Raw genomic sequence first — 15382 nt, 5'->3', positions numbered from 1 at the left:
ATCAGATCTGCTGGTTTGGAGCATCAAGAAATGTCTGCAGTTGGCTCTGTGAATGTTGTTCCATCAGTAATGTTATCAGTTTTTACTGCACGAACGAAATGATGTGCTGATTTTATGGTTTTGTAGGCTGACTGTGGGAAATTACTGACAAAGGATAATGTTAATTATTGTAACTTAGGCTATTCTTGTCAATGGGCACATTTAGCAACATAGATTTAACCCCTTTAGACTTTTAAATGTATCCTTTAATTTTCTTCAATTTAGAAAAACATTTTCCACACTGCAGGAAGTGCCACATTATATATACATATAGTGTATGTGTGTTTCTTATTGTTACATTTTATTATGCTAGATAATTCTTCTTTCTGTAAATTAAATGTACAAACCCAGTTGTCTTTATGGCTAGACAATTAAATCATATGGAAATATTCTAGATGTATTGTGCACTGATTTATATACATTTCTCTAAACCTCAGCGTGACACACCGGACACATGGGATCTACATTTGAATTTAAAATAAAGTTGTGTGTTCGACTGCTTGACCGCACACAAGGAGTATGTGATGAAAGATTTACCAATGAACCTGTTAGAGTTTCAGGGTGACTTAAAGAGATTTTGTGGTTATCTTGGCTTAGCATAAAGACTGGGAACAGGGGAAACAGCAAGCCAGTTCAAAGGTAACAAAATCCACCAACACCTCTAAAGCTGACTAAAGAACAATTTATATCTTTTTGGTTTAATTCATTCATACAAAAACCAAAATGTATGGCAGTGACAACAAGACTCCAGTCCAGGCTAGCTGTTTCCTCCTGTCTTTATGCTATGCTAAGCTAACGGTCTCCTGGCTCCAGCTTCATAATTTAGGGACATGCATGAGAGTGGTATTGATCTTGAACTCTCTGCAAGAAAGTGAGTAAGCATATTTCCCAAAATGTCAAACTATCCCTTTAAGGTTTATAACTTTCAGAGAAGATTGATGTTGTGCTTTTTGTGCCTACTAAGTTAATACAGTAAAAACATAAAGCAAGAAGGTGAAAAGCATGTATTGTACAAACAAAAGAGCCCAAGCTTCATCTTTACAAACTGGTCACAGAACATTATAAATCATAAACTGCATGACACACAGTCAGACAGTGTCGTCTCCAGACTGCACAGGAGCTCATAACATTAACCACATACTTTAGGTCCTTGATTTACTGGGCATACTGGGACAGAGGTCTCAACTAATGGAATATCTAATGTCTCCATGACCGACACTTTAATCTGTTGTGAGACCTCCCGCTTGCTATTTTACCATATAAATCTGAGAGATGCTGTACACCAACAGAAGGCCCAGACTGTGAGTTATAGCCTTTAGACCCTCTGTATACATAGTTATGTCAGACAGGCTCAAACAACAACCAGAGTTCCATTAGATTTTTTTATATATTTTTTTTAATATAAATTGCTTTATAATCTGAAACAGAATCCAAGGAAACATTTTAATGTTTTAGTCTAGCCTTCACCAAGCTAGCTGTCATTAATTATAACACATGATGATAATCATAGCACCTGCAGAACTGTCATCTGCCAAAAGTACTTGTCCCATCTGCCAAGATGTCAACATTAATGCTGTTATATCTACACGCCTCCATTATTTTACACTGCTGTGAATAAGCAACCACAGGTGCCTCACAATAACATGATTTACTGCTTCATATAAAACTGTCAACTGTGGATAATAACCATCCAGTGAATGCTGTTGCATCCTTGAATGTCATATGGTTTCACTGAGCTGTGTTGGAAAGAACTGTTCAGTTGCTTTAATTTTTGCAACTTTTTGAGTTGTGGCACAATGTCTCAGATCTGATTATGTTTAAGTTTTAAGACACGCACACGTCAAATGTGGTGTTTGCTATTTTAACCTTTCCAGTTAATGTGGTTTTGCTTCTGAGAAAGATTGATATCTCTGATCATGGACTTGTTCCTTGCATGTGTACATCTTTCGAGTACATCTGATGAATATCGTATGGCCCAGATTTCAGTCACACTTGTATGCCATAGTTATGAGTGCCAAATAAAAACTTATCTTGATGTTACAAACAAGATACCTCAGTAGCTAAATTTTAGGGTTTTTTTCGCCTATCTACTGATGTACCTTGTTTGTAACATCAAGATAAGTTTTAATTTGGCACTGCACTCACAACACAGGCATACAAGTGTGACTGAAATCTTCAGAGTACTTGTAAGATGTACACATGCAAAGAACAAGTCCATTATCAGAGATGATAATCTTTCTCAGAAGGGAAACCAGAAGTTTCACCATTTGACTTAAATTACAGGAAAAACTTAACTTTTCCATGATATTCAAATTTTCTGAGCTGCACCTGTAAATACAGGTCAGAATGATTTGTTCCACTCAAAAACTAAACTGTTCTCCAAGTATTTTTTTGAAAGGTGGAAAGGTGTTTTTCTTTTCAAGACAATGCTGTTTAATTAATCATGGAGGATAAATGGAACGCAATATCGCAGTATCAACAAATTTAAAATACTTACAGTTACAGTTAAGTGGCCCACAGTTAAAGCAACAGCAAAGTTTAATATCACTATTCTTGCCTGCTAAAAGTGTAGTTGAAATCAAATCTCACACAGGAAACTGGCTGATGAAATACAAACAGAGATTATGGATTAATATATTGCATATGATGCAAGATCAATTCCTTCCTTCCTCTGCTCTCCACACAGTCATGTGCTTTTACGCATTATACTTTTTATTACAGTGAAAACTGCTGTAAAGTCAAAGAAAATAATGATCTTCAGGAATATAATCTCTTGAGACACTTTAAAATACATTCTTCTGAAACAGATATTTTTCTAAATGAGCTGCCAGTCTTGCTGTCTCAAGGCTGTACTGGAGGAGAGAAATTTAAAATCAAGCATTCATGTAACAATTTTGTTGAGCATACCAATTAGGTACAGTGAGGCGCACAACCCCCCACACACACACACACTTAGCCCCCTGGGAGCATGAGGGGGCCCCGAAAACCACATGATCCATTAATTGACTTCCAGGGCCATCTTGTGGTATAAGAAAACTAAGCAACTGCCTAGAGACCGACCTTTGCTGTTTCACTCTCTCCCTTTTTTTGGTAGCCTATCTGGTTCTCTCTCAAAGGCTGCACCCAAAGCTTATGGTGTGATAGTGTCTCTCAACTCAACTAAGATCTGAACACTGTGTAGGTTATATGTAATTTCTAATTCTAATGCTTAAAATCCTAACACTCTGTCCAGACACCTGTGACATGTGCATTTTTTCCAGGGTTATGGATAATTTTGGCATTCTTAAAAAGAGTGGCGGGTGTTAAAAATTATAACACAAATTACTTTTTTTTCATAATGTGCTAGAATTCCTACATATGTCCAGTATGGATAATTTTGGGGAAGTTTTCAAGAACCTCCCCAACACTTAGGCTACTAGAGGCAAGATACTGGAATCAATAAAATTTACAGGTTCAGCGTCGTATCAACAAATTTAAAATACTTACAGTTACAGTTAAGTGGCCCACAGTTAAAGCAACAGCAAAGTTTAATATCACTATTCTTGCCTGCTAAAAGTGTAGTTGAAATCAAATCTCACACAGGAAACTGGCTGATGAAATACAAACAGAGATTATGGATTAATATATTGCATATGATGCAAGATCAATTCCTTCCGTCCTCTGCTCTCCACACAGTCATGTGCTTTTACGCATTATACTTTTTAGTACAGTGAAAACTGCTGTAAAGTCAAAGAAAATAATGATCTTCAGGAATATAATCTCTTGAGACACTTTAACATACATTCTTCTGAAACAGATATTTTTCTAAATGAGCTGCCAGTCTTGCTGTCTCAAGGCTGTACTGGAGGAGAGAAATTTAAAATCAAGCATTCATGTAACAATTTTGTTGAGCATACCAATTAGGTACAGTGAGGCGCACAACCCCCCCACACACACACACTTACCCCCCTGGGAGCATGAGGGGGCCCGAAAACCACATGATCCATTAATTGACTTCCAGGGCCATCTTGTGGTATAAGAAAACTAAGCAACTGCCTAGAGACCGACCTTTGCTGTTTCACTCTCTCCCTTTTTTTGGTAGCCTATCTGGTTCTCTCTCAAAGGCTGCACCCAAAGCTTATGGTGTGATAGTGTCTCTCAACTCAACTAAGATCTGAACACTGTGTAGGTTATATGTAATTTCTAATTCTAATGCTTAAAATCCTAACACTCTGTCCAGACACCTGTGACATGTGCATTTTTTCCAGGGTTATGGATAATTTTGGCATTCTTAAAAAGAGTGGCGGGTGTTAAAAATTATAACACAAATTACTTTTTTTTCATAATGTGCTAGAATTCCTACATATGTCCAGTATGGATAATTTTGGGGAAGTTTTCAAGAACCTCCCCAACACTTAGGCTACTAGAGGCAAGATACTGGAATCAATAGAAACATTTGGAAAGGTTTATTAATAATAAACAGACAAGAAACGAATAGTTCCTGCAGTCCTGTTGGCACCGCTCTGTCAACTCATGCCAGCTAATTATTTTACATCTTGATTATTCATTCATTCTTGCTGTTTTTTACCCTGATATGATATATGTCTTGTGTGTTTTATCTTGTGTCTTCACGTTTTGTATTTAATCCTGTGTATTTTTTGGAAAGTGTATTGGAGTGATGCTGCATGGTGATTCTGCACTGTAAATAACATATGATTTGATTTGATATTTATTCAAACCTCTTTTTGTGTTAATTTATTGACTTTAAGCTGCACAAACATACACCCTGGTGGACAAAATACAAATTTCAGTGCGCACATCCCGATTGCAGTGCGTCGCCAGCACAACAGAGGGCACATCAGTATTTTCTTCGTCGTTGCACTTCTGTGGTCCAAATAACCGAAGAAGAAAAGGCTCCTCAGCCGAGGAAAATGGCCGACGTTGAGATGGACATCGCGTCCAGCAGAATGAATAATGGGAACGAACACGTGTAAGTCGTTTAATTAAAGATAAGACGTTCGTGGGAATAAGGTGCAAGCGTCTTCCTCATCTGAAATCAAACGCGAACTAAGTCAGAACAGCGGAGGCCCGCAGAGGAGCATGTTCACGTTGTTGCCGGGGCCAAATTACTTGTCAGCGGCTGGCTAACGTTCCTAGCCAACTAGCTAACGCTCTTTAGCTTACATAGCATTAAGTTTCGCTGAACACAAAGCAAATACAAGTGTGTATGAACTACAGTGTTGTGTATTGTCTTCCATAAAATATAAGTGTCCGGACACATGTAATCAAACATCGCTATTTGATGGTAAACAGCGCTCCTTAAACGTAAGTTAGCATGGCTAGAAGCTACCTTTAGGATGTAGCTAGCTCGCTAGCTTGAAGTTTGCTAAGAACGGTTAGCGGATCCGAGCTAGTGAGTGAAAATCATCTTGGCGGTCTTGCTGCGGGGAAGAGCGAATAAGTAAATAAGTTTGCGTGGTCGTTGCCACACTAACAAGCAGCTTTCTGTCGCTAAAAGTTGCGGCCATTTTTATTAACGTTACTGCTTTGTGTTTTAATTCGGCACATTACGTAACCCTGGTTTACCTTATCTAAATGCAAGTTTACCGCACCTGCTAAAAACACTGTAGTATAAGCAATTTGATACTATGGATATAAAACATCTGCCAAAGTTTGTTTTGTTTGTGGTCGTATTACTGAACTACTGAAGTGAAATAAATCGATTTCACCACAGCAGATGGTGGGAAATACTAAAAGTCACTGGTGTGTAACTGCTAGTTGTCAGTAGTGTTTGGGGGAGAGACCACAATAGACAGCACTGTACAAACTGGATGACCTATTAATAGGGCAAGGGTTTATAGTCGTTATCAATTAGTGCAATGATTCGTTTTCATGTGGTAAATACACTATGATTTTGGTATAGAAACTGTATTTATTGCAGATCGGTCATGTCATGGCTGACACGTGATCAGCTTGATAACATGTGGATTCGTTTTGAATCAGTGTGACCTACAGAATTGTCAATTTATCAAAAATTGTGATTAATTGACTGGGCATTTTTGCACTAATGTGTAATATTGTGTGCTCAGTGTTTAAGATTGTTCTCTTATAAACAGGAAGCAGGATCTGGAAAGCCATGAAAGAAGTGGAAATGAAGACAGCGGAGACATGTCGGAGGAGGAAGAAGAAGAGGTAGGGGTGGATGGCAGCAAGACCCCAATATCGTCAGTGGTATGAAGCCGTAATTCTGATCTAAACTTTCTACCTTAAATGTAGTTTAAATCCACTTTTACTGAAACAGTCTCAATTTTCTTTGTCTAAAGCTGAAGTGGCAGCGGTGCACCACGTCTGCACCTTGATCTGGACAACAAATGTTTTATAATATTTAGGCAGGCATCTGATTTTATTTGTCGAGTCCTGTCCCCTTCTTGATATTTTGTTTTTCCCTAAATTAAGTTTTCTTTATAGGATTATGATGGGAGATACTTTTTTCAGATGAATAGAAGCACATCACAAATACTTAGACAAACCTACATTAACTAGCATGCATATAGAGAAATAATACATAACTTAAAAAATGCCCATATCCATGCTGTTGATCTCTAATTAGAATTCAATAACATTATAGTCCTCATCTGTAACTCTGCTCATACAATCTGAAAGAGTGCAACCACATAAAATCTAACAAAAGAGATCGTTGCTATGTTCATATCTACATATCTAAAAATGTAAATGAGATGATCTGATATGTTGTCTCATCCTAGGAGGAGGCAGTGACTAATGGCGAAAAGATGGAAGAGGGGTCCAAACATCACAGTAGCAGCGGTAAACACAAGAGGAAAAAACACAAGCATCGTAGTAAGCACAAAAAGCACAAGCATGCCTCTGATGAGGACAAGGACCGCAAACGCAAGCATCGTCACAAACACAGGAAACACAAACGCAAAGAGGCCTCAGCCGCCTCTGGTGCAGTCCTCTTCGGCGCCTCCAGCCACAGAAAAATTGAATCCTCCCCCTCCTCCGGAAATCCAAGTCTGGACGACAGGGCCCTGCTGGAGGATTTGGAGAAACAGAGGGCCATGATCAAAGCTGAGCTGGACAGCCAGTTGATGGAGGGCAAGGTTCAGTCGGGCATGGGCTTGATCCTTCAGGGTTATAACTCTGGATCCGAAGAGGATGGGGAAGCTAGGATCAGGAATGGAGAACAGCGTCAAAGGGGCACCTCAGGTAAACCCATATCTCCCAGGGGGGGAAAGAGTGGGAAATCTAGACGGGACTCAACAGAGGGCAGTAAGTCCAGCGCCAAGCGTCGTAGTCGGAGTAAGTCTGCGGACAGGCTAGCACAGGTCAAGGAGTCTAAGCAGGACAAGGTGACCAAATCCTCCAAGGACTCGGGGGTTAAAGATCGAGGCCGCGGTAGGAGCAGGTCAAAAGACAGAAAGCGTTCGGACAGCACTGACAGGTCCAAGGACAGAACTAGGAAGTCCAACTCCCCCTCCAGCTCGAGAGGAGAGCAGAAAGGCAGCCGCACTGATAAACGTTCCTCTCCACAGCGGGATGACAGACCAAACCAGGAGAGAGCGGGCAAACGCTCCAGATCACCTGTACGAGAACGCCCAAGTCGCTCAGATGCTGACCGGGACAAGCGACCGGCAAAGTCCCCGTCCAAGGACGCTTCATCTGGGAAAGAGAATCGCTCCCCTCATAGACGAGGGCCTCAAAGCCCCATCCGAAAAAGGAGCGTGTCCCCTCGCCACAGAGATGCCCACCACCCTTCGGCCAGTGCCTCGGACAGGACATCGAAACAGAGCAACTCTCCATCCAGAACAAGGTCCCCACCCAGGAGAGGCCGCAGCCGCTCGCCAGACGTCAGGAGGAGGGATGCTGACAGGCAGGACTCACCGCTGAGGTTGGTGAACATAACTTAACTCATAACTTGTCTCAGTAAAATAAGTTGACTGCAGTGGGTGAATTGGAGGGAAATGCCACACAAACCAATAACAATCTGACTGATTCTAAAAGATGTACAGAGATCAAGTAATTGACATTTTATTTTTCATTTTTAAAACATAGGACTTCAGAGTAGCTTTGTGAAATGGCAAAAATACAATTATATACAGTATTTAAAAGCTTTCACTGATGGTCCTTCACGGTTCTTCTGCACATTAAGAGTTTTGTTCAAATGACTACTGCCAATTTTCCATGACCAGTACCAGCTCAGCTCAACTCGACTCGGTTTTTGATCCCTCGTCCTCAGTTTTCCGTTGCAGATAGTACCCCTCGATGTAGCTGGTCATCATAGCGATGCTACACACAACTGCCACGACATAATTTTCAATGCAACACACACACACCAGCGACCGACATACAACTGTCTCTTGATTTAAGTTAAAACGTTACTCAGAATGTAAAGACAGACAAGCGGTATGAAAACCTTATAGCTGTGTTTTCCTCTGCCGTTGTTGCTGCAGCGGTCTGTGTGACAGTGGGACCAGAGGGCTCTGTGAGTGGGCGGCTGCCCAGCCTCGGGAGCTGCTCCCGCGGGTTGCTGCAGTCTTCCCTCGCCTTCCCTTCCTGATGATGCAGTGAATAGTGACGATTCTCTCTGACCAATCGGTAGTCTTGCTGTGTTTTCACGTCACATTTTAGTATCGCCTCAGTTCGCTTGGAATCTCAACGCAGGTGATACGAAAAAAAGTACCTGGTAAGCAGGTAAAGGTACAACTTTTCTACAATGGAAAATCCAAAAAGGTGAGTAGAGTCGAGGCGAGTTGAGCTGGTATTATGCAGTGGAAAAGGGGCTTATGTTGAATGTCCAGTTCAGCTTATCCGTCCATTCCCCTGGCATTTCTAAAGGAAGCGCCCTCGGCCAGATGCGGGGCCAGGCAGAGAGAGATCACGAGAGAACAGTCCCAGAGCACCCTATCGTGGCAGGATGAGTCGCTCACCTCTAAGACGAAGGTCCCCGTCACCACGTCGACGTTCCCGTTCTTCCCCCCGCAGACGATCTCCACTGGGACACAGGTGATGGCACTGTTTACTCAACTTTCACCCATATCTGCTCACGGCTTAAGTCACACTTATATGTTTTTAAATGTAACCAAATTGACTGTCTATATTCAGTCAGGCATTTGTCATGTTTTGGAGACATTGTCTCTGACTTATTCTGTGTTAGTGTTTCTCTCTGGAGCTTTGCTTGCATTTGGTTTCTCCCAGTAGTAACACAGTATTATTGTGGCAAGACATTTTTCAGGTTCAAACTTTTGAGGTAATAAACAATCTGTGCTTTGTAGGTCTGGGGAGAGAGACAGATATGGCAGACTCAGACAGTACCGACGCTCAATGTCACGCGATCGGGAGCGGAGAAGACGACGCAGCAGAGACGAGGACAAGTTCAAGGGCAGCCTCTCAGAGGGCATGAAAGTTGACCAGGAATCCTCAGAGGAAGAAGTGTGAGTAAAGAAAAGCATATAGAAGAGGCAAACCATGGACATCTGCTCTACATATAGAGGCAGTTGATTTAATATTGTGCGTTACATGTGAAACTATATCAAGGCAACATGAGCTACTTTTTATTTTAGTTGAAAGACAATGCAAAATTTCACTTTTTTTTTTTACCAGTTTCCTCTCTGATTCTGTATTGTTAAATTCACAGTATGCAACACAGAGGGTGCTGATCTGATACTTCAATCACTACAATCGACTGAAAGTTTATTTAGAAACAATTTACCATGACCTCAAACATGACTGCTAACTAATTGACTGATATTGGATTAAGCTTGCTCATAGCAACTGCTCTTTGCAAAAGAAAAGAGTTCACACTTAGGAAATCGGTCAGACAATGTGTAGTAGCTGTGCTACCTCAGATTGTACTCATGTTGGTCCTGATCAGAACAGGAACGTGTGCTCCATATTTCTTAAAGCCTTGTTTGTGTTTGCAGGTTAGAGGACTTTGATGGAGAGGAGGTAGATGAGGAGGCTCTCATTGAACAGCGCCGCCAGCAGCGCATGGCTATTGTCCAGGTCTGTATGTTTCTATTGATCCAAGCCTGCATTTTTATTAGTTGCCATGTCAGTCCAGTATTTGTGAAAAAGTTCCAGAAGTCATGCTCATAATATAGTGGTCTGTCTACCTGGAAACAAATAACACAACAAATGTCCATGACTTATGATGTTTAAGATGTATTCTTAAGGCCACGCAATTTCTGCCATTGTACAGAAATACAAGGTTGGGAATGAGGATTCCAACATGGTGTCGGAGCCCAGCAGCCCTCAGAGCAGCACACGCAGCCGTTCACCCTCACCTGATGACATCTTGGAGCGAGTAGCCGCAGATGTCAAGGAGTATGAACGAGAGAACCTCAACACCTTTGAGGCCAGCATCAAAGCCAAGCACAACCTCATCGCCCAGGAGAAAGACGGTAATGTCCTGGTCAAAATAATCAAATCTGTTGGCATACAAGGCCAACTGAATGAACCACACCGCCAGGTGTGTGCTCCGTAGTCAGCTGCAAATGTCAACATGCAATTAATTAATTAAAAAATGTTTGTGGAATATCGGAAAAAGATGCAAAAATTAAACATCTTTCCCCTATATTTGTACACACACACACACACACAGAGGAATTGTTCAGATTTATGTGCATGTTGGCACATGCATCGGCCAATCCTAAACACACGTGGCGGATATAGTTCCTCTCATCATTACCAATCAGTGCTTTTTTCCTCCATATCTGCTAGTCTGAGGGACGATCACACAGGTTTCCAAGAAGACATCAATACTGTTTGGCTTGAAATCTTAGTTAAACTGGAAAGCGGTCAAGTATAAAAGTGGCTCCATATGTTCATATATCTGTGGCTGAATGGGGTTAGCTTGACCGAGGTAACCACTGAATATTACAGCGTATCTTCCCTCTTGCCTCGTCCATCACTTGAACCTTTGAAATGTAGCTCTGAAGAAAATCTTCTGCTCCACTGCATCGCTGAAGAGCACAGACTTCTGTGAACATGGAGGAGATCAGAACCTGAACAGCTAAAAGCTCTTCCAGGGACAGCAATCTCTTTGATTTTCATTGGAAGCAAAATGCCTTCATTCTTACAATTACAGTTTCCAAGTTCAGTCATGGTCAGGTTAGCAGATATGGAGGAAGTGAAATGTACAAAGGTGAAACCTGATTGGTAGCATTTCTGCCTGCCTTTTAAATTCTTTGAACTATAAAAGTTCATTCATATTTGCACTTCCCTGCAGTTTGGAACGATCTGACATTGTTTGTGGCCTCTTTCACGCTGTTATATCACAGACTGGCCAAAGAATACCGGCTTATGCAAAACTAAAATGACATTTGGTGCCTTGGTTTGTGTGAGAAATGCAGAGTTGTGTGATGCAGGGATTTTAATTTTCTTTCTTTCTGTCATGTGTTCATTCAGTTGCTGGCTTGTAATCCAAAGCCTGGGTGTCTCTGCCACCTGCAGCATATTTTGATCTCTGCAGAGTATGTGAATCAAACACGTTCCAGATATTCTGTTTTACAACATGGTGGGTGACTAGAAACTCATCCTGTTATTTTTTTGTTTTTTTTGTTTGTTTCAGGAGCCAATCCAAAGAAACCTTCAGCCCCTGACATGTTTACAGAGTCAGATGACATGTTTGCTGCTGACTTTGATGTAAGTATTTTTACTTGGAATTTAGGAAAATCTAAATGTCAAATGTTGTTGTACATCTGAGAGTTACTCTTCCTACAATTTTCCTCTAAATTGTAGTATGTACATAATTTACACTGCCTTTGTCTGGAGTTTCAGTAAAGAAAATGATAATAGGAAACAACTGAAGACTGAGCAGCTGGTGCTGAGCAAATGACCTAGTTTTTGTGGTGCTTTGCAGAGTGCCAGGATGAGAGCAGCAGGTGTAGGGAAGGACTTCAAGGAGAACCCCAACCTCAGGGACAATTGGACGGATGCTGAGGGTTACTACCGTAAGTGCTGCCTCATGACAGGTGTCATGTCTGTGATGTGGGCTGTGTCAATATCGGTGGAAACTCTTATCAGTGCTTGCTTAATGTCCTGGCAATGTACTGTACCATTATAACTTAATATAAGGCTTGTCGAGTGCATTAATCACACACATCTGTGTCTGTTACCTTTTTAAAAGCAGCCTCCTTGTCACTAACAAGTGTGTGGGTTGTTTTGCTTTTTAGGGGTGAACATCGGGGAGACACTTGACAAGCGCTATGATGTGTACGGCTACACTGGCCAGGGAGTATTCAGCAACGTGATCAGAGCCAGAGACACTGCCAGAGCCGGCCAGGAGGTGGCAGTCAAGATCATCCGAAACAATGAGCTCATGTGAGTCGGACCTTTTTTACCTATTTTTTTTAATTTTTTATAGGAACTAAAAACAAATTTCAATGTTTTATATCTAAACAACTATATAAATACAGTACTGTTAATAACAGGCTGTTTGATTGAATTCGCATTGATGAACAACATATATTTTTATTTTTTGGTCAACAGGCAGAAGACTGGGTTGAAAGAGCTAGAATTCCTCAAAAAGCTAAATGACGCAGATCCTGATGACAAGTTCCACTGCCTTCGCCTCTTCAGGCACTTCTACCACAAGCAGCATCTTTGTCTGGTATTTGAGCCTCTCAGGTACTGAAAAAGGAAACGCTATTCCTTTGTTCACGTCATTTGAGATGTGTGCATCTACTGGTGTCTGTAGCGTTTGTAGCGTGATGGCCTCGCATACTAATTCACCTGTGTCCTTCTCATCCGTAGTATGAATTTGCGAGAGGTGTTGAAGAAATACGGTAAAGATGTTGGGCTCCACATCAAGGCTGTGCGCTCCTACAGTCAGCAGCTCTTTTTGGCCCTCAAGCTGCTCAAACGATGCAACATCCTCCATGCTGACATCAAGCCAGACAATATCCTGGTACGGTGTTTATACTCAATCTCAAAGTTGATTCCGATTATAGAATGATGAAAATGGCACAGTCTCGTGTGTGTACTAATTATTGTTTTGTCCTTGAAAGGTGAATGAGTCAAAGACCATTTTGAAGCTGTGCGACTTTGGTTCTGCATCCCATGTTGCTGATAACGACATCACACCATACCTTGTCAGTAGATTCTACAGAGCTCCTGAAATCAGTAAGTTGCCTTATTTGCATAAATCGCTAATCTCACCATTCATCAGTTGCATTCAAACCGAGAACTGGCTCACAATTTCTTTCTGTCTTCAGTCATAGGAAAGCCGTATGACTATGGGATTGACATGTGGTCTGTTGGCTGCACTTTATATGAGCTTTACACTGGCAAAATCCTGTTTCCTGGATCTTCCAACAATCACATGATCAAACTAGCAATGGACCTCAAGGGCAAGATGCCCAACAAGGTAAAATTGCATCATACAGTTTCAGTTCCTTGAGTTATTATTTTCCTTTCCTAGATGTAGTGAGACGTGTTGCTGTTCCATGCAGTGTTCAAGAAGTTATGCCTGATGCAATATCGTGGTTTTCTCTCCTCAGATGATCCGTAAAGGCTTGTTCAAAGACCAGCACTTCGATCAGAATTTGAACTTCCTGTACATCGAAGTAGACAAAGTGACAGAAAGGGTAAGGTGTTCCTTCTCACTTCTTTGTTACGTCTCACCTGATGAAAAGTAGGCCTAACATTATTATTATTAATTAAGTGTAAAATGTTATTTTAGTAGATCAGTAGTGGTTCAGATCTTACCGCGTGACACATACTGAAAATGTTCTGTAGTTGTCGTCATTCTTGATTCTGTCATTTCTTTATTTCTCTGCCCCATTAGGAGAAGGTGACGGTGATGAGCACCATCAACCCCACCAAAGACCTGTTGGCAGACATGATAGGAGGCCAGCGACTGCCTGAGGACCAGAGGAAGAAGGTGATGCAGCTGAAGGACCTGCTGGATGGCACCCTGATGCTGGACCCAGCCAAACGCATCAGTATCAACCAGGCTCTGCAGCACCCCTTTATCCAGGAGAAGATCTGACACCCTGAACACCACACACTCCCAGAGCGGACAGAACCAACCACTAAACCAGCTCTGACAGGAACTCTGCAGTGAATTAGCCAACCCACTGACTGTCATCGATTTTTGTTCTTCCTCAACTTTATTTTCTTTATGGATACATAATTGTGTTTTATTGTAAATAAATCCTTAAATGGTAGCCATTCTTGAAGACATTGATTCTGCAATTTATCATTGTAAACTTCCCGTTATACCCAGCAATGCAGTTATGGACTTTTTTTTTTCTTTTTTTTTTAAATTTAACTGGCATTGAAGTGACAGATGTTTTAAAGAAAAATATAAATCCTGTAAATACTGTATGTCTATTGCATTAACAATCTCAAGCAGCAGACAGTTGAGTTTTGTTGTAGTTGCAGATATCTAAATACATTGTTTCTTATTGAACCACAATTCTCATTGTGGACCGATGCATGCTTTTGAATGTGCACCCTTTGTGCTCTAGATTTCTGTGGTGCAGGCCTGTGTAAATGCTCTGTATGTGCATCAGTGTCCCACATGTGACAGCATCCCTCAACCCCTAACCAAGTGTCGGGCCTTGAGGTCTGAACCGAAGGAATAGAAGCATATTATGTACTTCTTGAACATGATTTTGTTTATTTTCAAAACAGGTAGTCAGTTTTCTGTTGCTGGGCATTTCTGTTTTTGTTTTTCTTTTACCTTCCTCCCCCTCCAGTACTCTGGTTAGGTCCTGGCTCTTAAGGCTCTCACATTCAAGTGCCTCCTGTACGAGCCTAGTGTGTTAAAACACCAAGCAATGCTGGCCTATTGATGCCACACCTGTGCCCCTCCTCTCCCATTGTTGTGTATATAGTCCACAGTTACTGTCATTTCATGTGTGATTTATTAGAGGGTTTTTTTTCCATTTAAGTGGTAAAAAACAATCTTGTGATTTCAATAAAGAGTAGTTGTGGAAACGCTGCTGAAAGAGGACCTTCAGTATAAGACAACTTTTTAGTAATAAAATGTTTCCTATTGTATACCAACCCCCCTTTCTTCATTCTATCCCCAACGTGTTGGAATGGTGAATTACGTCGTCTTGTACATCCTATTGATCAAAAGCCTGGTTCATATAAAATTGTAAAGTGTTGGATAGAAAGTGAAACAATCTTGGAACATCTGCACAGATTTCTCAACTGGATGTTAGCAATCCAAAAGGTTTTTTTAATCCTTGTACCCCAGTAAGTGCAGTTTGCAGATGGCTGAAGAGTGAAAGGGGATATTGCTGCAGCCTCAGAGCATCAAAAGTAAAAAGGTCTATCTTGTATCTAGTTGGAACAATTTACAGCTCTCATGCTCCCTCTCTGCAGTGGAAAG

General features: G+C 41.2%; 1 protein-coding gene across 2 annotated transcripts; it reads left to right on the top strand.

Annotated features, from left to right (window-relative positions):
* Window positions 1-4891: 4891 nt before the first annotated feature.
* prpf4bb (pre-mRNA processing factor 4Bb) lies at window positions 4892-15051 on the top strand. Of its 2 annotated transcripts, none has more exons than XM_038730910.1 (16): window positions 4892-5008; window positions 6135-6249; window positions 6783-7927; window positions 8875-9042; window positions 9312-9470; window positions 9960-10041; window positions 10238-10439; window positions 11609-11682; window positions 11900-11990; window positions 12213-12360; window positions 12529-12666; window positions 12793-12946; window positions 13047-13161; window positions 13254-13405; window positions 13539-13625; window positions 13826-15051. In XM_038730910.1, exons 1-16 carry the CDS (start codon window positions 4950-4952, stop codon window positions 14027-14029), a joined length of 3093 nt encoding a protein of 1030 aa, XP_038586838.1. In that variant the 5' UTR covers window positions 4892-4949; the 3' UTR covers window positions 14030-15051. The 2 variants fall into 2 exon arrangements, with proteins under 2 accessions (XP_038586838.1, XP_038586844.1); XM_038730916.1 differs by having other exon boundaries at window positions 6135-6210; window positions 13826-14029.
* The last annotated feature ends 331 nt before the right edge of the window (window positions 15052-15382 follow it).

Source organism: Micropterus salmoides, unplaced genomic scaffold (genome assembly GCF_014851395.1).
Source record: "Micropterus salmoides isolate LMB-PRFRI ecotype aquatic unplaced genomic scaffold, ASM1485139v1 Ms_hic_scaffold_1, whole genome shotgun sequence".
NCBI classification, from domain to species: domain Eukaryota; kingdom Metazoa; phylum Chordata; class Actinopteri; order Centrarchiformes; family Centrarchidae; genus Micropterus; species Micropterus salmoides.
This window is presented reverse-complemented; position numbering and strand designations above follow the sequence as displayed.

Bases quoted from the DNA above. Each gene is read 5' to 3' on its own strand.
- prpf4bb (XM_038730910.1), top strand. From the start codon at position 4,950: ATGGCCGACGTTGAGATGGACATCGCGTCCAGCAGAATGAATAATGGG. The intron at 11,991-12,212 runs GTAAGTGCTGCC...TTTGCTTTTTAG, and splicing joins GGATGCTGAGGGTTACTACC to GGGTGAACATCGGGGAGACA. The intron at 12,361-12,528 runs GTGAGTCGGACC...TTTGGTCAACAG, and splicing joins ATCCGAAACAATGAGCTCAT to GCAGAAGACTGGGTTGAAAG.